The following is a 22,038-nucleotide window of genomic DNA, read 5'->3' as shown; positions in this document are numbered from 1 at the left end:
GCTCTGCCAGACCCCTGGCCAGGGGCAAGCCTGGTGCACTGCACGCAGCACGGCCGCTGCTGCCTGGGAGAGGCTGGCACAGCCCTGCCACCAGTGGTTAGAGCGGTTGAGAGCGGAGGTGCAAGGATCCCCTCCCTCTTTTGCCTGCTCTGTCCTTTAATGTGCGTTAAATTACTTCTTGTTATATTAAAGACTGAGCCTCTTTAGAAGCTCTGCTCAGCCTTCTCGTTAATCACCATGACAGAACATGACAAATCCACTTTGCTGAAGCATTATTTCACTTTGTAAAATCCCCGGTGGTTTGCAACAGCTTATCCAGCAGCACCTCCTCCCTCCCCACTGTCCTTGGGACATCTTCCCTCCTCCTCCTCCAGCCCATGCAAGATGATGTTGCTTTTAGAAGTGACTATATCCGAGGGCTTTGCTTTCTCCTGGATCATGCAGACAGCCCCAGCATTTGGAGCCCACTCCCTGGATGGTCTGTACTGATTGACTTATTGCAGCCAAGACTGTGTCCCTGCAGCTCACTGATGTGTGTTTACACAAGACTGTGCAGCTCCCCCTTCACATAACCATTAATTTTATAGAGGGCATATAACAAAGATGGGCCTCCAATATGCCTCCTGCCTTTGATCTGTGTGGGGTGCGTGGCCTGATGGGCCCAGAGCTGCCGGCATCGCTGATTTACTCTGCTCAGCGGACATAGCTTCTGGAGCAAACAAAAGCTTATGTTTTCTCTCAGCGGTATTGCAATACCATTACAGGCTGTGCTGCTGTCTGGTCGCGTTTGGTCTGGAAGGGCAGGGATGGCTCAGGGTTTGCTTGCCTTTAAATTTTTTCTTTCAACGTTAGCTAAATGGTTTGGTTCATGCAATCCACAAGTGCCCCAAACCTGCGCAGACGGGTAGGCGGGTTATTAAGGGTCTATAGTGTTGCTAATGGAAATAAAGTCCGTGTATTGGCAAGCTATAAGCATTGACCTTGTGACAGGGCGCTCACTCTGAAACAAAATCTCTCCAAAACAGTTCTCTCACAGAACTTTATTGTCATCCAAGCCAGACTCAAAAACCTCTTTTTTTTTCTTTTTTTCGCCTAGTCTGGCATAAATTAGGATTCTTGGGTCTGAGTCTGACCTTGCCCTCGAAAATGAACTCTCTGATCAGAAACCCTTTTGTTGTTTAGCCTTGGCATACCAGGTAGGATAGTGACCTCAGCACCAACACTAGTGATGGGTGGTTGTCAGACTGGCCACATCTGGGTCCCCCCTCAGCTCCTGTCCTAAATTTGGGTGGAGCTGTTTTGAATTCTTCAGCCTTCTGGCTCTGAACGTTCACCTTAGCTCTGTCGGTCACCATGAAGGAGCTAAATTTTATTATTTTTTTTGTTTTAACCAAAAGGTACCCTTTAGAGCTAAACTTTTTTGATCAAGCATGATGAAAGCTGAGCAAAAGTCTAAGGGTAGCATTTAACAGTGCAATTTTAGGTCACCAAAACTTGATAGCCAAACCATTTGCTGTAGTCCCCGGTATGAAGGAGTCACGCTAAGTGAGAGATTTCCAAAGCGGAAAATGTTTGTTCATCCAAAGTCTCCAGTTTCTTTTACGGACTTTCAGCCAGGGGCATTTTCAGGATGACGACGTATTCTGCAGGTGCTCACCATGACATCCGCCTCCCGTGCAAAGAAGAGGTTGCTGCCTGTTATCTGTCAGCTCGCCTGTTACACTGCTTAGTCTTACTTCTTGGCACTTTATGTAAAGAAAAAAAAAAGAAAACAGAGTGTCTACAAAGTATGGAAAATGTAGAAACCCCTGACAGTTGTATGGTGTGTCTCGCTTCTCCCACAGAGAGGAAACCACAAAATAGTGAGTCCAGGGGTTTCTTTCCACACACACAATATCTGTCAGGGTTTTGAGGAATTTTCTGGGAACTGATGAAAGAAATGTGCTGTTTAAGCCATGATATATACTGTTCAATGGATCTGTACAAGGAAGATGCAGTGCTGCACACTGGTGGCTTCCAAAAGGCTTTCCAAAATAAAAGAAACCCAAATGATTTGAGGGAATTTCTTTCAAGAGGGCAGATTGGCTCCTATGGGAACAGAGGCAGAAGCAAAGGGGAAAATTAGCTTGTACTAAAGAGAAAAGGTACCTGATGTGTTTAATAGCTGTAGTTTCCTCGTTAACATTTTCACACCTTTGCAAGATCACCAACGCTGGTGGAAAATGCGTAGGCATTTTAGCAGCAGAGGGGCTCTTGTCTACCCAGATTCAAGGGTAGCAGGCAGGATGTGAGGGGCGGTCACACAACTAATGAGTCCCCCATGCTTAGCAGTGTCACGCTCAGGGAGGGGATCCCTGTGTGCCGAAGGACCAAAAATTAGTGTAACGGTGTTGAGAGCCTGACTTGCATGGCCTTCCCAACACAGGGCTCTCTGAAGCCTCTGAAGCTGCCCTACACTTGTGGTAACAGTAAGCAGTCCTGCTAATTGTGGGGATCCCTTAATTAATCAGCAGGGAGATGGTGAAAGTACATCAGCAAATGGGAGCAGCATCAGGATCAACCCAAAAGATGGTACAATGTGTTTATCTAGTCCTTCTTGTTAGGATTTATTGCATTAAAAAAATAATTATTGTTTATTTTTCTTCTCTCTTTCAGGTCCACCTGTAAGTACCAAACCTCTATGGTTTTAGAAGCTGTTGACACAGAGTTTGCGGGGCATGAACTAGCAAAGTCTCCTGTCTGTAGTGTCTGGTGTGGTAGCCGGCTTTGCAGTCCTGGTACCCTGGTATCTCCCAAACAGCAAGTACTGCGGGTGTTCAGGACCCATGTTGGGGTGGGATTGCTCTCGGCTACATCGCAGCTTCCAAGGGTGAGACAGAGGGAGCGCAGGGATGGGGACATGGAAAATGCGAGGGGCACAGATATCTCTGTGTGTTACCAGTTGGCCCCACATACCCCGGGGGCAATCGGCTGTATGAGCTTCACATGTATCGGATGCCACACGCTGAACGAGACGTGTTTGCGAAAAAGGGAAAGATAGAGCGCAAACACATGGCGGGAGCTGAGCTGTAGGGACTTGTTCCCTGCTACTCATCTGGGCTTGCTGAACTGTTGGGCCTTCAAGTATAGCTGCACGACTATCAATTTCAGAGGAAAAATTGTGTTGACAGCTTCCTTTTCAAATGTTAGCTAATGCAAAACCTCAGCACAGACGATTTAGGCTTCAGGAAAATAGCTAGGTTATTGCAGAAGTTTTCTTACAGCTATTAAGAGACTCACAGTGAACCAGAAGAAGCAATGCAAGGAATGAAGCCGTGTATCGACATCTCTCAGGATTATAAAGAAACGCTATATTGTCTCTAGCACGGTCCTTCCAGAGGAAATGGTTTATATTCATGTACAATAGAGTAACTATACTGGGTTTCTGTGAAGGAACATGAGAAGTTAAACATACGGTAGTCATCTTTTGTCTGTTCACGCAAAAATGTCTTAAACAGTTTGCAGATGACGTTCTGAGGAGAAGTAGTTGCTGCACAACCTATTTTCCCCTTTCATCAAGTCAAAATGCTATAGGCTGAACTCCCACAGATATACGAGCACAGCCCGATTTAATGACAACAATCTTCCAAAAAGTTGCACCTTCCGGCCCAAAAGGTCTGAAAGCATTTTACAGCTGGAAGCCCTGATCCACGCAAACCTTCAGCGACAGCTTATCCCAGGGACTTTCAGGACTGGCCGCTGCAGTGGATGTATTTCAGTGTTAGCTTTGGATTACTGGGAGGAAAGCACTGCTCTGGAGGGGGCTGCAAGTGGAGTTGCATATGCCTGGGCAGGCATATGCCTGGGCAGGCATATGTTGGTGCGAAAGGGATGGGGCGGGCACAATATTGGTAGCGGTGTTGGCATTTCTATTATTGCCGTGAGAAATTAGAGAGAAATCAGTAGGTCAACACAGACGTCTCCTGGAGAGCGGTCTATGCCTTTGCAGGGTGAGGAAGACGCACACTCCAGGCTTTCTCTGCAGCAATAAGGGTTAGAAACTTAATATCATAATGAAAGATTGAAGCCTGGCAGAAACACATGGGACCACCAGAGAAGTGCTGACAATATATGCTACCGTATCCTGGCTTGCTGCGACCCCTGAACCTGTCTCTGCACGCAGACTTTCAGGACAGGCCGTGAGGAATGCTACAGCCAATGGAAATAACAAGAGGAAGTCGGGCAGACTGAGCGTCGTTAGCCAAAGTGGAATTTGTCTTGGGCTAACATCACCCTCGTCTCATTCAGGACTTCTGGGGTTTCTGGTCGGCTGGCGAGTGAGACCGGCGCAGTCACCGTGAGCAAAAGTTCACTGCTGAAGAGTCAAGCAGAGTCCTCCATGTCGCCATAGGAAATATTTTACCCCCCTCATATTTCTTGTGATTAAAACCGCATGGAAACTCAAGTTTATGAGCAACAGACCTGGGCTCCTGCCTGGCTGGTTGTCATACACATCATTCTGGATAGCGACGCTGAAGTGCTGACGACCCCACATCTCTCTCCTGGCTTTTTTTCCCAGCTTCCAAAACACAACATGCCGGGTGGCAGGGCTTAGCCCCCGGTGCTAGTGTCAGCTTGAGTGTGGGGATGGGCAGAAATCCTCATTAGAAATGCACTGAGCCCTGCTTGTAGTCTAGCATGACCAGGAGAAAATCTAGGGAAACGGATGAGCAACACCTCAGCAGCAAAAGGGGCCTTCACGCTCTCCTCTTGCCCAACAGATGCTCCCGCTGTTATTCTTGATGTCAATCGAGGCTTTGGTGAAGGCAAGGGCAGCCCGCAGTCATGTAAGAAATTTGGTGAGATTGGGACTAAAAGGGGCAAAGGAAGGAAGGAAATGATGAAATCATGCAATAGTCCTGAGGTTCCCGGACTCTTTCGCCGTCTGGACCACATCCGAAGGAAAAGATCCTCTCACGGACATTTTCTCTCCCATTTCTGAACATGCAACATTTCTGTGGCAACTGCAGCAATTCCATACATGAAAAAATAATATTTAGCAGATGGAAACTAAGGAAGAAAATCAGAGCCCTGTAATTAGCTCGTTCTCCACGGACTTGCAGATACCTTCAGAGCCCGTGCAGAGAGCTGTGGGTAGAGCCATGCCGAAAGGAGAGAAAACTTCACAAACAGGAGATTAGGAAACTGAAGCAATCAGCACTGATGGTCAAGGAGCTGTGGAAAGACTTTTAACCGTTCTGTTTCCTATACCCTTACATGTGATTTCATCTCTTTATCAAGCCCTCCCTTCAGAGTTTGAAGCCAACTTTCGTCTTTTCTGTGTATTTTGTTTCAGGGCCCTACAGGAAGACCAGGGCTCCAGGTAAACACTTTGTTCTTTCTTTTTCATTCCCTCACGCTGTCTGTCTGGCAGTACTTTCATCAGTAGGTCTCCAGGGACTGTAAACTGGGAGAAGGTAGTGATCTCGCATAGCATACCTGATGTGGAAGAACAGCATGTTGTGAACAGGACATCGCTTGTAACAGAGTAGGGACTACAGGAGCTTTGTAGGACCAAACTTAAGGGTAATATAATCCCTATGAACCCTCCTGCATGTGGGAGACATGCTACTCTTGAAGATGCCTTTGTCAACTTGAGGGTCTGTTTGAAGAGGCGCAGTTTGCAGTATTCTTGCTGATGGAGCTTGCTAATTGCAACAGGATTTAAAAGGCCTAAGTCACTCTGGGACAAATGCAAAAGTCCATAGCAGTATCTGCATCTGAGATAGATAGTCATGAGTGAGGAAGGAGTGTGGGTTTTGGGATTACAGCTGTGTGCTTTCTTGGTGAGGGCTCCCTGCTCCCTGGGCTGCTGCTCACCTGGAGACTGCAACAGCCGTAACAGGCAGTTTCCTAATGAACAAAGTGCAAACAGTGCTGCTGGCTCTAGCTGCGACTCAGGACAGAGCCTGCTTGTTGCCTTTCATGCTTCTCTAGCTCCAACGTGGGAGCTGCAGGCAGCTTCGCATGACTTCGTAACCAACCTACGTGGTATTATCCACCCGCGAGTGCTCTTTCCTGGCTCCCTGTCACAGACAACCTTTCCTTATAAACATCTGGCATTTATTTGCTGTCCTACCGGGAGCTCCCCCTTCTCTGTTATTGCTTGGAGGGCTGCAACGCTGCACAGTCACATACCAGACACGGTGCCGTCATGTACCGCTCCAACACCAGGTACTCGCTGGGGATCAGACACAGCTCAGCCCCGACCTTGGGCTCTTCCTGCTCGGGCACCAGCCACAGCAGAGCCAGGAGAAATAAAATGAGCTTTTACCTCAAACCATGAGGGAGATCAGCTCTGGAGGAAAGCAGCATTTAAGGGACTAAAAGCACAGGAAAACTCAGCATTATGTTCTCCAGCAGCCACAAATTAATCCCAGGGCAAGATGCTGACACTGGGAGTTTTGCTTGCTGCCGGCACACAGAGATAGGCAAATATTAGTGGGACTGAGAACCCGCCTAAAACCCTAGAAGAAAGCAGTTTCCCATAATATATCATCTACAAAATTTAAAATCAAGCAGCTGTTTAGTGTTTCATCCATCTGCAAGGGATGCTTTTGCAAAGCTTATATTGCTTTTCAATTTATCAAAACCTGTGCTACACGGAAAGGAATGCTCCCAATACCGAACGGCCGCCCAGCTCTGCAGAGGGAAGCGGCTAAACTTTCACCAGGTAACAGTTTGATCCCAGGCAATAATGTCCGAGATTGAGATGCACAGGCAAAGCAGCCTCTGTGTACACCCGGCAAAACAAATGGAGTTAAGAGCATTCCCCTTCCAGAGGGAATTTCAGACTACATTCACACATGTTGGGACTGAACGTGGGGGAAGGCACAAAGAGGTGGCACTGATGGGGCTGGTGTCTCCAGCTGCAGAAACCAGAAAACTGGGTTTGTGTCTACAAATGCAGGCAGCCAGAGACAGGGACATGTTTTACATATGGAAACCCCAAACGTTGCTGGAAACTGAACAGAGAGATTATTATCATGTCATTTTTGCAAAATATAGAGCAAAAACTACATGACTGCTGAAGCCATAATCATCAAGATCCTTTCAGTAATCAGCTGCTATCTTACAAATCTGCACAGCCTTCAGTTTTGGTGACCAGGAATGTAGAGGGGGTTCATTTTTTTTTATTTTATTTTTTTTTTAAATTGCATAGTTAAGTTTAATTGTAAGAGGCAGAAAACTGCCTTGTAGGTAAGTGGCTGAAGAAAATTGCCACTGGTCTTGTGTTCATGTGTTTATGAGACTCTGTTCAGTGTTGCCTGACCCAAAGTCATTCCCCAAACCACCGTTAGGATCGTTCACACCCTGACAATGCACTGGGAAGTATCTCAAAGGGGTAGAGGATACTGAACACAGCTGCTCATATGTCTTCTTCCAGACATGCTTTTTCCTGTGTCAGCTTGTTTTCCCACATTTTTCTCTTGCTTCTGGACAGGACCGTATTTTCAAGTCTAAGAGAATCCTGTTTTAAAGTGATAACTCTATAAATAAATAGCTAACACCCAGATGACTTTGGTAAAGAAAGAGAAAAATGTGACAGTTGGCTACTGCAGGAAGCCAGTTCCCAGAACCCGGATTTTATGAAGTGTTGGAAATTGAGATTATACTTTCTGTTAGGCTGAAAACTCTTGCCCTTCTTGTGCTGCCTAAATCGCCATATGTCATTTCTGTTGTGAGATGTGCTGGTTTGTCATATGTACAAGCAAACCGATGGCTTACGCACGTTCTTAAAGACAGGTTCAGGCACATGCAAACACACTTTTCTCTCTCTCTCTAACTTGCTCTCTCCCTCTCTCAAAATCCCTGGACACTTACACTGCAGCGCGAAGCCGTGTCTGTGGCACAGCTCATTTGTGCTGTTTTATAACCTTGCTTTTGGCCAGTTTCCAATTGCCTCTGATTTTGCCTTAATTGCCAGGGAGACAAAGGCGCGATGGGGATCCCTGGGCGGCCGGTAAGTCAAAAACTCTTGCGTGTGCCTTATCCTCCCCATCCTCTTCCAACCCTCAGGATTTTGGGGGGACTTTCAGAATGATCCTTGACGGGTGTCAACCTGAGAAAAGCCACCTTCCCTGAGCCCCACATCTGAGGGGATGTCCTGGTCGCAGCAGGGTGGCCAGCCCTGCAAACCGCATACATGCCGGGGGTGTGTGTGTTTCCATCCCCTCTGCCGTATTGCTCAGGCCCTCCACTGGTTCAGCATCCCCCCTGGTTGGGTGCCTCCTGCTGCCACCTCGTGCGCTGGCTGGGCTTGCTAACTGTGGGCTTGCTAACATGCACCCCTGCCTGCCACTGGCAGCTGCTGTTTCCAAATAACCTTGCCCTGAACAAGGTGGGGGCATTCCCTGCCTGGCTGAGCGCTGTATTTTGGAGCTGCTCTTTGCTCGGGCATCCCAGAGGTAGGATGGGGAAAAGGGCTGGGGCAGGAGCTGAGGCCACCCTGCTTATCCCAGCCCCATAGCCAGGGTTTTGGGGCAGGGGAGCGTGCCCTTGCCGCTGACGCCTGTGTTTGTGTCTCTCTCTCTCTCTCTCTCTCTCTTCCCCGCCCCTGCACCCTCTTGCATGTGGCTGCGATCGGTGCCACTGACCCAGGGACTAAAAGGGCAACCCGGAGAGAAGGTGAGTCGGCTCCTCACAGCCCATAGCATCCCCGACTGTCCTCGTCTAGGGCCAGCCCAAGCCCCCTGGTCACAGTCATGGCCACTGCAGCCAGCTTGGGCTTTCACCCACCCCCGGGCTGCCCCCTGTCTTCCCCGGCAGTGCGAGTTTATCTCCCAAATTCCTTCCAGGCCACTCAGCCTCCGAAGATGCTGCGTTTCTTGTTTATGACAATTTACTAACAGCACAAGAGCCAGCGGGCACATGCAGGGCTCCCCTCAAGGCTTCCTGGGTTTTAACCGTTGAGTTTCTTCCCTGCTGGCAGCTCCACTTGCCCTAATCAATCCGTAGCTCCTGTCTGCCTCCCAGGGTAGCCTGCTCCCTGCTGCAAGCCATAGCAAGAAAGAAAATGGCACGGCATGCTCCTATTTCTGACATGGTGAGACCTCTTCCTCCTAAGGAAAACTGACGGTATGGTTTAAGTTTGTGGGACACTGTCTCCCAAACTGTTTGCCGTGCAGCAAATTGGTGTTTTGTCCCTCCAAGGAAGCGGTGGCTTACAAAGCATCCTACTTCTGGCCCCCATGTTTTGAAGTGTTTCACACTTCAATGTTACTGTATTTTCCCTAGAGCTGTGAGTACCTCCCACCCGCAAGAACAGCAGGGTGAAGGTGTTTGGGGGTGTGAATACCTGAATAACAATGTGTAGAAACTAGGAAAAGGATGAATATTCACCTGATACAGGGATCGTCCGTGCAGGGCACTGCCATACCAGGCCCGTTTGCTCCTATTCATAGGAAATAGAGAGAAAAACACCAAGGACAGGCAAGGTAGGACAGAGATTCTCCTTCCTTGCTTTCAAGCTTCTGCTTCCTCATTGGAGCCAACCAACATTATTTAACAGACCAAGGTTTCACCACCTGATGCCACGCTGCTTTTTCTCTGTGTGTCCTTGCATTTCTCTCTGGCCAAAGCTTTCAACATGAAGGGTCAGCTGACAGATACAAACAAACAAGGGAAAAATCACACTTAATTGCCCATGCTTCCCCAAAGCCCTCCGTGAGAGTCCTAGGTCCTTGGCAAGCCCCAGCTTTGTTTTGCAGAGAGCTCTGTTTGCTCACAGGCTGCTTGGTTTATGGGATGCTCCATCCCAAGGCTCCCCAGCCCTGGGCACTTCTGGAGCTGCCTCTCAGGAATATGCCATGTTTTCCAAAGACAGGGACATATCCTGCCCATAGCACGTCGTGGGTGGCTAGGAGCTGGAGAGGCAGCTGTTTTCTTTTCCAGCAAGGACTTTGCTGTTTTCATCCACATCTCAACAGTTTGAGAAGCACACAAGCAAGGCATTTCTGGAGACAGCCAGTGAGCTGCCCGCAGCTCCCATTTCCCTGGAGCCCATCACATCCCTTCTTCTTTTCTTTCTTGTGCAAGACAGTCCTCCTGGACTCACAGGAAGGAAACAGCAAGGGTTTCAGGCCATCTTTCACACTTGTAATGGGGCAGAACCTCTGTTTTGCCAGAAAGCGTTTTATGTGTTTATAGTGTCCCTTGCTGTGCAGCTTCCGTTTTCTGGCACGTCTGAGTAGCTCCAAATGACATCTCTTCTCCCAAAGTGTGGGGCAAGAGCTGGGGAAGGCCAGAAAGGCAGCTGCCCCATAAGCCCTGGAGGTATCACACCTTCAGCACCCTCATTTAATCCTGGTCTTGACAGGAATATAATTCTCTTTGTATTTTCCTCTCCTCCTTTTCTCACCCCTTCTCCTCTCCCGTGTCTCTCTGCAGGGTGCTCCAGGAGAAGCAGGCATGTCTATCATCGGGCCCCGCGGTCCACCCGTAAGTGGCTTTTCTCTCTATTTTTGACTGATGCAGGATGTGGGCAAGTTACAGGGAAAAACTTAGGAGGGGCAGTAAGACACAGCATTAGCTGGAGAGAGCAAAAACCCCGTATAATGTGGTTCCCATGCTGAGCCGAGCTTGGTTTTATACTGCTATTATATACTATATATAATGAAATTACACCTCATACTCCAGAACAAATGAGGAAGCCTTCCCTTGCAAGGAAACCATATTCCTGCATTTAAAATGAAGAAGCATATTTTCTTCTTGCAACAGGGCAGCTACCGCTTTTGGAGAAAATACGCCCTTTGCCTGGCTGATGTCAGCCTTTAGTTTCACTAGCAGAGGACAAACCCCCTGATTTTGCAGAAGAGCAGGATCAGAGCTAAGCTGGTGACTGGGGAACTCACAAAGATGGGTAGTTCAGAGTTGTTCAGAGGTCCTTGTCAAGTACCCAAAATCTTGGAAACTCTTTGACAGCACAGTTACCGCTATCTGGAAAGTCCCTTAGCTGGCTGGGGAGCCAAGGAAAGCGTAGGCAGGATTTTGCATCCTCTTCTGGCAAAAGTGTCCCTGCAAGGTGCAAGGAGTATGCCAGACAAAGCTTTTTGCATGGATGGGGTCATAAAAAAAGACGAACATGAAGGGCTTGGAGCATTCACGTGCCCTAAATGCTGGATGTTTCTTGCACTGCGGTTCAGCCATCAAGACTCTGCTTTTGTGTGGATCCAGCCAGTCCTTCCCACTGCACGGCCTCCACCAGAGATTTCCATGAAAAAAGACCCAGAGACTCAATTTTCTTCTTCCCAGCGGGCACTTCCGATTTTGATTAACCTGTGAAGAGCACCGTCCTTGACCTGCAGAGAGGATGGGCCGCCGGCAACTTTTGTTTCACAGCAGAGGTCAAGTGAGAGAGACCTAGGCAGTGCGAACACTTAGTTACACCTGGCTTTCCAATTAACTGTCCAAAAGCCCCATGATAAGTGTTTCTAATAAGAAACAGCTTTGCCGGTTCCCAGGCCCACCTGCCTGGCACACTGGAGTCTGAGAAGCGACAGACCTGAAGCCCAGGACACAAACGGGCCTCCCCATGTGTTTTATATCCAGTAGACGGTCCCTGGCCATGTGGCCAGGCAAGGAGGAAGGGCTGGCAGGTCTCTCAATGCCAAGCTCTGAGCAAGAGCACCCTGCTCCATAAGCAGCAGATTTTGGAGGGTAAATGCCCCATCGCTTTTGCTGTTTCTCATAAAATGTAGCTCTGAGCCTTCTGGATAGTGTGGTTATAGTAATTGGACTTAAAAGCCATCAGTCCCTGTCACTGTAGGTCCTGCAAACAGAGACAGGCACCACTGTTTTCTTGAAGGACACATGCCTGGTCTGCAGGACAATTTTTAATGTCTGCTTTGGTGCTGCTGCTTTGCCTCATTGCCTTTGCTGCTGTTTGGGAAAGTGCAGAATGCGTTGCATCTCCAAAGCAGCAGCAAACTTAGATGGCAAATGATATTTGAAATGAGCTTTTGCCTACCCCAGTCAAAGCCCGGAGGTGCCAGGACTGGCACAACTCCACACTTCCACCCCCAAAGCCTACTGTGAAGACGATCCAGTTTCCCGGGGAGCTGGTGATAGGTCAAAAGGATGGCTGAGCACTGAAGACAAACACGGAAACCCGGGCCAAGGGGCCACTCGGAAAGACGTGGGATGACAAATAGTTTCCAGATTTTTTGTTTGGAGGTTAGTTTTCACTAGAGCTCAGAGCTGCTTAACTTCTGGCCGGGGAGGGACAGTGCGCCGATAGTGGCAGAAACAGACAGTCTCCATGATTTGGCAGCTCCTGGGATTACATACTTCATACGATCAACATTTTAAAAAGAAGACAAGGAAAAACAGTCACCCAACAAAAACAGTCTCTTGGAATTGCTTGCCGCTGAACTGTTGTTTTGGCCTGATACCGTGCAAATCACTCTGCTGTCCTCCAAGGAGAAAAAGGCAGCAGTCTGTAGTCTACAGAGGAAGCCAAATTGCACAATTTCCAGGGCTTCTCCCTAATTCTTTTTTTAGCACTTCTTGTCCAAGGAGGTGTCCAGCAGGGAACCAAAATTAATGAATTGCGGCTAGGCTCTTATTGATTCTTGCCTTTTCAGAAATCAGCGGTGGACAGATCCTTTAATTTATAGCCTATCTTCCCTCCTGGTCACTGGCCAACAGGACCAGGTGGTTTTATATGTATCTTGCAAAGCAAAGCTGACCAAGTTCAACTTTGCAGAACTAAAAAAACAGTGCAAATGGGATTAGGTCCTGCTAGCATGGTGTATAAAAACACAACTGTTCAGCACAACACAAGGCGTTTTGTGGTGGGGACATCCCTCAAACTCTGCAAAGAGGTTATCTGGCCCCATCTCTGAACGGCCAGATCTTCACTGAGTCTCTCTGCAGGTAGAGGGAGGCTGGAGGAGATGTAAACCGAAGGTGAAGGTTTTCCCTGCCAATGTGGCTCTGAACTCTCTCCCACGGGATTAGCATAGCTGCACTGTGGCAAACCTCAGCCTTGCAGCCCAGCATGCCGTCCCCTCCTTCCCCTTTCCTTCCCTCGGCATCACATGGGACGACTCTGGTTAAGGCAGAGATGCACCTGTGTGCATTTCTTTGCAGAAGTGAACTCTTGTTTATACCCAGCTCTTTCCTAGGAGACCCTTGAGGGACGCAAAGAGTCTGGTTATGGTATCTCAAATTACCCAAGAAAGCATTTTCGTCCTGAAAATGAAGCATGGGAACACATAAGAAACCTGGGCTTTTTGGCATCATAGCACGGCTTTCAGGGAAGGCAAGATGCCGCAGCGGTCACTCGATGAGCATGGTACCGGATTTACCTCATCCTGCTGTTTCCGTCTACGTGGGTGTGCTTCCAGATCTGCTGAAGTCTGGTCAATATTGCTTCCCAACTTGGCTCACACATTTTTCGGGAAATTGAGATTAAAAAATCCTTATGTAAAGTGGTATCTTTTCTGGATATCCACAAATCTAGGGTAACTGTGACCTGGGATGTCACAGGTCCCAGAAACTGAAGAACTATGAAAAATTAACAGCCAGGACATTTTGGTTTTTTTCAGTGTTTTTAAGTGGGTGATGAAGAAGCTGCCAAACACATTCTAACCCAGTGTTTGCTGTACCTGATCCCAAACTGGTAACCAATGCTGACTAGCCAGAAAGAGGCGGGGGAAAGGACATGGTGCTCATGTTCCTCTCATCATACTGCCTAACTCTCCTTTTTGTCTTAGCTCTCAGAGGAAAAAAACAGAAAAGAAAAAAAAAATCTTCTCTTCTCCAGAATTATTTGTGAGGAAAATGAATGCACTGGGACGTGAGATTAGGGGAGGAGGAGAAGAGGGATGGCTGTATTTAGACACCAGTGACCTGCAAGGTTTGTCTTGCACAGAGCAGCACCCTGCATTAAACGCCTCCAGTTTATGGCAGCAAGAATTGCCATAAAATGAGCTCAGCCTCTGGAATATACTCCAAAAGCCTAGTGTATGGGCTAGGGACACCCATTTAATTAATGTAGAAACTTCAAGGAAACTGCTCGCAGTCCAAACTGGACCTGATCCAGGATTTTCTTGGCCCTGTACAAATTGGAGTGGGGATGAGAGATTTCCCCTCCTTCCCAAGGTGCTTTCCCCTTGGAGGGGAATTGGGTCTTGGGTAACTCTTCAGAGAGCTGTAGGATAAATGTGCAGGGGCTGGAGAAAAGGCCCCATAGAGAGGACTTAGGGTCAGTCAAAATCCACTTTGGTTCCTCTAAAAACTGCTGTCTCCCTTTCATCCTTCCCAGGGACAGCCTGGAACAAGAGGTTTTCCTGGATTCCCGGTAAGTGTAACTGCTAATTTATGAGGTACGGGTGTGCAATATTACCAGGAAGTGTCATTAGTGCTTGCTGTATCTCATCATTTCTGTCTGAAACGAAGGACCTGACCTGGTATCACTGGAAAAAAGTAATTCTTTCTTCATTTGTTTTTCTTCTCTTTTTTTTTCTTTTAAATGATACTTAGGGAAAAAAAAAAAAAAAACAAACCACACAACTCTGAAAGGAAATTAATTTAAAAACCCCAAGTGTTAAAATAACATAGTTGAAGCCAGATCTGTTCAGTAAAAGAAAACCAACCTAAGAAATACCCCTAAACAAAGAAAATAACCCCTAGGTAGGTGAAATTCCAACCTTAATTGAGCCTTGAGGTGATATTGCAATAGCAGTGAGTGCCTGTGATCCAAACGGGGCCCTGCATGAGGCAGGTCAGCTAGGGACCATGCTAGGCTGAACACCTTGGTCATGCCAAAAGGAAAGGACAAAAAGCATGAGGGGGTGATTCTTCTCCAACACTGTTACAGATGGACAAGGGAACAGAAAATAAGCCCAGGAGAGGATAAAGCAAATTTCATTTCAGTCCTACAGTTGCTGGCAACACTGTCTGAAGCATTGAGGCTGCTGGAGAACTCAAACGGTTGCTATTTATTCTTATGCATTTATCCTGGATGACTAGGAAGCCTAAGGCAAACACAAACCCCCCCCGCATCCCTGCTCACACCAGGCAGCTCAGCTGCTGCTCCAGGACACACGATGTGCCAGAGCAGGTCTGCGGGGAAGACTCTCACGCCTGGAAAATGGGAGGAATTGGCAGCCTCCGAGTCGTCTGACCGGGCTCTGTGGCTCTGCCCTTTGCGAAAAGGGGGGCTGTGATCTGCCCCTGGGCCGAGGAGAAGCAGATCTCTCGAGGCCTTTGAGGTCTTTGGCTTTCAGAGGAGCAGAAAACAAATCAGCCCAGCTCATGGGAAAGTGCTGGGTGGGACAGCACTCTGCAGAGCCTGTTTCTCATCAAATAGTACCTTCAACATGCTGCTGAGCTGTATGTCACCTCTTCCCTGGGACACTTTTATTATTCTATCATTTGCAAAAATTCCTCTTCCCCCAAAGGTGGGTGCCTTTTTAAATCAAAGTCTTGAGAAAACCGCTGATTTTCAACTAGTTTACAGGACACTTCAAAATTTGAAATGCTGAGGGTTTTTTTGCAAATTGCCCATGAATCCCTCCTCCCTTCCCTTCCCTTCTTGTGTCCAGTGATGCTGCCGAAATGGGCTGACAGGGAGTAGGTCCCTGCAGAAGCAATCAGGAAGCTGGTCTGGTACCCAGTGGGCCAGGGACCTGCCAGGACTCGGCAGGAGGGCAGAAAAAGTCACCTCACCTCTGCATCCTTTCCCCAGCCCGTGCAATCTTGCGACACATAGTGCTTGCTGGGGCAGATGGACAGACACCCTGGTGAAAGCATTTCTCATAATTTCTTCTTTTTTATTTCAGGGTCCTATTGGCTTGGATGGCAAACCGGTAAGGAAATAGCTTCTCTCAAGGCTTTCTGCCCTGCCTGCTACTAGGTCCCACTGTCCTGCCAGCCTGCCTGTTATAGAGTATGTTTTTAAGAGGATTATTTTGCGATGTCACACACATGCATGAATTAAAAGAAAATTAGAAGGTTGGCAGGCAGGAGGATACCACGGATGCCTTGGGGGAGATGCAGGACTCAGGAGATTAGGGAAGGCAGAGTGTAGCTGCTTCCTTTCTAGGCAAATCTATAAAATAGCACTTCACAAGTGCAACAGCCTGGCAGGGAAAGCAGGCACTCCCACCCTGAATCAGAGAGACAGAGCAGGCCCCTAGGCACTAGCCCTCTGCTTTACTCAGCTGACAGCCTCATTTGAAGTCAACCCTACAGCTTCTTTCTCTTTGCTCCTGTGCTGCAAAGAGTTGCAGTAGAAGAGGAAAGGACCCTAAAGACCTCCATGCTGTCCTTAGAGCCTCCTTATAATCAACTTTGTAGTGGAGAGAGAGAGATCTAAGTTCTTCCCATCCGTCAGAGAGGTAGACACAAATATAGCTACTTCACTATGAACCCAACTGACATGAAACCCATAGTTCCAGGCAGCCCCTTAGCCAAGTTCCCCACCACACTTCCTCTAGCCATGCTGTAATGGAGAAGGAGCTGGTAGCACATACCTCTCTCAACTAATTTCCTACAGCAGGACGCTGTTTTTGCCATGAGGAGCATCACCCTGCCAAGGCCAGCAGCATTTCTCCTATACTGCTCTGGGGACACACATGGGAGCCCCAGTAAGGCGCAGCGCACTGCATTCAGCTGTAGCTGCTCAGCCAGCCTGAGCAGAGCTTAACCACGTCCTGGCCACGCCCTGCAGAGCCTTTGCACCCCGTATTCATCCTCCAGAGCTTTGTTCTCAGCATTTTGGGTAGCGAAGAGCAGTGTCCTGTTAGATGTGTGAGCGAAGCTCCACGTGCACGGGCTTGCACCTCCCTTGGCAAAGTATAGTGACTGTGGGTACCTCCTGAGGCAAGGGCTAAGTGGGTTAAGCCAACATCTTCTAGAGACTGCAATGGCTGAGGCTGCGGCATGTTTTCTTTCTTTTGCAGGGTCATCCTGGACAGAAGGGGGAGATGGTAAAAAAAATATATGTTTGTCTGCGGGTGACGGATTGGTTTGAAATTACGTTGCCTCTCAGCTGGAAACGAGCTCATAGGCAGGGTAGCAATCCTAGTTCAGCCAACGCACTAGCTGTGTCCCTAATTCTGTAACTTCATAATAGCAGTGCTGGGAGGCACGTCTGTAATTTTTACATTATGGCTATCAGGTTCATCATGTCACAACAGCAACTCTCTAGTTACGCATGGGATATGTTTTCCTTGTAGTTAGCAATTACGTTCTTTAAATATACTCTGGGAGCTGACGTTTTTCGTGGTTGGCCTCATAGCAGAAGTAAAAGTTGATGGAAAGTCTTCTGAATACCCATCTGGCAGCTTTCAACTTATCTAACAACAAAAAAAAACCCCATATTTTTTGTATTAAGTATCTTTCTTTCCCCTCTTGAAGGTCTGTTTCATATGTGCATCGTACTAAAATGCTTTTGGTCGAAAATGATAAACTAAGGCCACACTTGATGGAAGCCCAAATGCGGTCTTGTTCTTCTTGACACCTCTGATGATGAAATCCCCAAACACGAGTATGCCAAGCTAGCAGCTCTGTAGTCACCTTCGCTCACTGAAATGCTGAATATTTTCTTCTGCTAATTCTGTTTTTTGAGTCTGAGTGTCAGTGTAACCCTCTGGCGAGCACATGTTGAAGATCCCCCTTCCCCGCTCCTCAGCAGAGGGGTGAGCTGACATCCCCCTGTTGCGCAACCCTAGCTCAGGCAGTTGCAGCTCAGGCTTCAGCCCTGGCTGCTTCTGGTTTGATCCCAGTGCGTCGGCTGAGGAGACGCGCTGTCAGCTGAGGTCCTGGGAACAATAAGGGTGCGTTTTCCTGATGATTTTTCCCCTCTCCGTTTAATAATTGCCCCCCGCAGTGCAGCCAGCACATGCGTGCATTTTCACTCCAGTAACAAAGGGAACCCAGACCTCTCTTGGGAACATTTCTCCACAATAGTTTTTAAAAGCTGAGTTTCCACCTATTCCATACACTGAGAGTTTTTGTCGTCTCGTCACCGTAAACGGGAATCCATCTCGCATTCATGACAATATGTTTCTTTAAAGGGTGCTGCAGGTCCCAGGGGACAACCCGTAAGTATCCCATCTCTTGTAATTGCACATCCTCCTAATCCCTTTCCCCTTGCATGCACTGAACTCCTTCATTTACTGAGGGCTTTCTTTATCACCTTTATAGGGACCCCCAGGACAAAAAGGAGAAAAGGTAATTTTAATGGGAGACGTGTTGAAAATTAAATGTAAGAAGTGAGCAGGGAAGGGACTCGATGGGCTTGGTGCTGCTCATTCTGACTTTGAGTGGCTGAGAAACACAGCAAGAACAGAGGGCTCTGGGGAGAGGGGATGGGGGCACAGTGCTTGTCGGGTGCAAATTGACATAGCTGCACTGAATTCAATATAGTCACAATGATTTACACCTTGTGGATCTGACCCCGTGTGTCTATTTTGGTCCTCTCTGTTTGTGGTTTAAACTCTTTCCTTTTAATCCCCTTCTTTCACAGGGTCAATGTGCAGAGTACCCGCACAGGGTAAGTCATTAGTGTTATTATCGTCTGTCCCGTGCCTTCCTGCATGTTAATCCGCCTTCAGTTGAATGGCTTTTTGTTGGAAATATAGATCGTTTCATTAACAAGATGCGTCATCGGGGCCCCGAGGGCAGCGCTCGGCTGATTGATGTGTTTCGCAGAAAAGCAGCAGATAAGGTTTTCTAGGAGGGATGTTGGTTCCCTGGTCTGTTCCTGCCCACTGGGGCTGACTCCCAGCTAAATGCTGTCATTGCTGCTTCCTGGAGACCCTCCCATGCTCTGTGCCAGAGCGGGGAAGGCCTGTGTCCTCACCCCAAAACCCAACAAAACCTGGGGTTTCTGGAGGAGTAGAGGTGACCCACTCACACCTTGTGCTGCTGCACCAGCTCCGTCCTGCTTCCACAAACTCTGCTGCGGTTGTGTGGCCAGAAGCAGTGGGGGTTTTGCAGACCTCGGGGAGACTCTATCGCCATTCCTCCCTTTTTCTTTTCCCTCATGCTGGCCTCAACCCTGCAGAGAGACAAGAGGAAGGGTTGTGCTCCCTGCCCAAAAGTAACCCTGACCACCCCTGGCCACAGTGCTCTGGCTGGTCCCTGGTGAGCTGGTCCCCATGCTGGCCCCCCCAGGCCTGGTGGGCTTTCTGCCTGCAAAGAAGAGGTGGAGAGGGAGGGTTGACGCTAGCAAGCATTTAATGAAAGCCAGGATGTTGCCCCACTTGCCTCTTTGTCCTGGCCTGGCTGGCATGTACCACAGCCAAGAGAGGAGAGAGTGCATCACGGGGTTTGAGGGGATTACAGCGGTAAAATTTAAGCAGCTCTAAAAACAACCGGAGTGCTGAAAATCCACTGGAAATGCATTGGAACGACATCATATGAAGTGGCTGGAATTTGTAATCTGGGTGTACAGGGAGACAGGCTTAAAGGCTTTCTGTTTATTTTTGATGAGCCTCTGGACAATTAGCTGGGCTCTGGTTCCTGGCCCTGAGGGAGCAGGGCCCTGGATGCTCTGTGCGGCAGAGGCAGGCTGGCAGTGAGGGAGAAGAGGGCCGTTGGTATGTGCCAGTACTGGTGCAATAATAGCTGGTCAGCTGTGTTTATTTAGGCGAGCTGGCTCACTAGATTGTTATGTTAAAAAGAAGCTAACAACAATGTTCACCCTAGAGATGTCCTGGGTTCACGTTACAGCCCTTGGCTCTGACTGTCCTCGGTGCTCAAGGTGAAAAGCAGCAGCAGGACCCGCAGCAACACTGGGAAACAGAGATGCAGCTTGTGCATCACTGGGAGTAGCCTGGGCTCAGACCTGGGGACAAAGGCACACTGATTTGGTGGGTTGGGGTTGTAGGCACCCTGGGGTGACATGCCGGAGGGCTGTGACAGCGGGGAAAGGGCTGGTGCAAAGCCTCACATCCCAGCAAAGCCTGGCGATGTTTCCTTGGCTCTCATGGAGGTACTTCTGGTCTCATGAGGCAACAAGCTCAACATTTTAAGAAGCCCATGAGTTATTCCAAGGCAGAGACATGCTCATGGGAAGGGTGACTGTCCTCAGATCAGCCCAAGGGTGGGCTGTCTTCGAAGGGTCTAGTCACCGGTGCAAATCAGCCACCTGAGGTGCAGTTCCATCTCTTCCTCCCAAAATGAAAATTAGGATGAGTCTTGTTGTAAAAATGCTATACATTTGACTGAACTGCAATTTGTTCTTGCTTTCCTGGTTGACAAGGTCCTTTGTCAGATATTCTGGGTGAGGAAATGAAAACCAGCATCCTGAAAAACCAGGGATGTTGTTTCAGTTTTGTTTCTTCTTTGTTTTCTTAGGAAGGAAATGTAAGGTTAGGATGTATGCCTTGGCTCCTGTTGTAGTTTCCTTTTTTTTTTCTGTATGAGTCTATATGGCCTGCACTGCTGTGAGGGACAAACCCAGGCGTGGGGCTGGCCATTCGGTGTGAGCTGGCCATTTGAGCTGCTCCAAGTGCCACTCTGGGAAACGGCACTTGGCTCGGGGAAGAGGGGGACCAGCCATGCTCCTTCGGCTCTCAGAAATGCCGTGTGTCTAACTGACCCCGTTTGTGTCATGTGTCTTAACTGTCCCCTAGGAATACCTAAGTACCACCTTTGCAGCCCTGCGCTCTAACCAGATCCTTACGCTAAAGGTTTGTGGGTAATGGTCTGATGGGACCCAGTTCTGATGCAAAGGCACGAGGATGCGGATCCAATATTGCACACTGTCCTCTGAAAAAAAACTTGCCATTGGGAATCAGAGAGGGCAGGGTGGGAGCTGGGTGGAAGAGGCTTCAGGTTTCTTCTCTAAACTCTCCCACTTGCACCTGAATCCATTGCTGGGTCTTGTCTTGCCTCTGTTTTCAGGACTGCTTCTCTCTATTTTCCTCCTTATCCTTTCCAGCATCCCTGGTAAGCTGCATAATATTTCAGATACACTTCAGCACTTGAGGAGCCAGGCAAAGCCAGCTCAGCTGGGTCTGGGTCACTGGTACAGACATACTAGGCACACCTAGCATGGGGGTGTGGGGATTTACAGCAACATCCCTCTTGAGAAGATGAGCACAGTCCCAAATGCTCTCCTGAGCTATGGGGCCTCCTGCACTGTCTTTTGGAAAAAGAAGGATTTCCTTCAGATAAAATCAGAGTAGCTGATTTTCCAGCAGCCCTGCTTTTGTTGTGATAGCTTGTGGCTGTCTGGATCAGTGCATTCGAACACAACCGCCTGATAACAGGGAGGCAATGCTGTAATATTGGCTTGCCACTTCTCTTTGCAACAGGACTGGATCCTTGCTTTCACTGCAAACACGAAGAACAATGTTAAAAGGGATTAAAGTGCGTTGCTTGGATGCACATGGTTACTGTGGTGGGAGACCTACGGGCATACCTCTCAGATCTGAGTGCACAGCTCACATGGGGAAACGTTGCACGTTTTTGTGCCTGAGAACAGAAAGACTCTTTCTCTTCTCCCTGTGTAAATCAAGAGCAGCTTCAATGGAAAACTGATAGGAACAGGAAAGTGGATCAGGCCAGAGGAGCATTCCTGGACCTGGAGCCGGCACAGGGGGTGCCAGGCTGACAGCAGCATGCATGCAAGTGGAAACTGGATACAGCAGAAGGATGAACAAATGCTCCTGAGCTTTAGTGCATTCGATTTCTGTGTGTCCGGGTCAGCTTTGTGCCCTAAGGCAGCATTCCTGGCTATAACCAGTCAGAGGCTGATGTTACTGTTAAACGAGGAAAAGCAAAGCACAGGCTCCCAAGGCAATACCCTGCTCAAGGCTCAGAGGCACTAAGGTCTAGTCTTCTCCCTTGGCCATGATGGCTGTGTCTGCTCAGCTAAATAAACCAGACCAGGACCTGTTTGCTGGCTGTGATGCCTGCTGCTGGCCCTCGCTAGCATCTCTCCACACCCTTCCACACATGAGGAAGGGTGAGGCCTGGAGATACACTGTGTTTCTTGTAAGGGAAGATGGAAAGAAAGAGGAAACCATACTTGGGAAA

The 22,038-nt window shown here is 48.5% G+C and overlaps 1 protein-coding gene across 1 annotated transcript in view; it reads left to right on the top strand.

Annotated features, from left to right (window-relative positions):
* Positions 1-5,341: 5,341 nt before the first annotated feature.
* The window catches only part of COL13A1 (collagen type XIII alpha 1 chain), a 67,106-nt gene continuing 50,409 nt past the window's right edge, over positions 5,342-22,038 (top strand). The window contains exons 1-11 of the mRNA XM_087764682.1: positions 5,342-5,362; positions 7,967-8,002; positions 8,641-8,667; positions 10,429-10,479; positions 14,309-14,344; positions 15,828-15,854; positions 16,950-16,976; positions 18,066-18,092; positions 18,196-18,222; positions 18,518-18,544; positions 20,631-20,687. Coding sequence (XP_087620808.1) covers positions 7,982-8,002; positions 8,641-8,667; positions 10,429-10,479; positions 14,309-14,344; positions 15,828-15,854; positions 16,950-16,976; positions 18,066-18,092; positions 18,196-18,222; positions 18,518-18,544; positions 20,631-20,687 — 327 coding nt within the window. The 5' untranslated portion in view covers positions 5,342-5,362; positions 7,967-7,981. The remainder of the gene's footprint in view (positions 5,363-7,966; positions 8,003-8,640; positions 8,668-10,428; positions 10,480-14,308; positions 14,345-15,827; positions 15,855-16,949; positions 16,977-18,065; positions 18,093-18,195; positions 18,223-18,517; positions 18,545-20,630; positions 20,688-22,038) is intronic.

This window comes from Nipponia nippon, unplaced genomic scaffold (genome assembly GCF_047370975.1).
Source record: "Nipponia nippon isolate SJK-2023a ecotype South Korea unplaced genomic scaffold, ASM4737097v1 scaffold_3, whole genome shotgun sequence".
Taxonomy (NCBI): domain Eukaryota; kingdom Metazoa; phylum Chordata; class Aves; order Pelecaniformes; family Threskiornithidae; genus Nipponia; species Nipponia nippon.
This window is presented reverse-complemented; position numbering and strand designations above follow the sequence as displayed.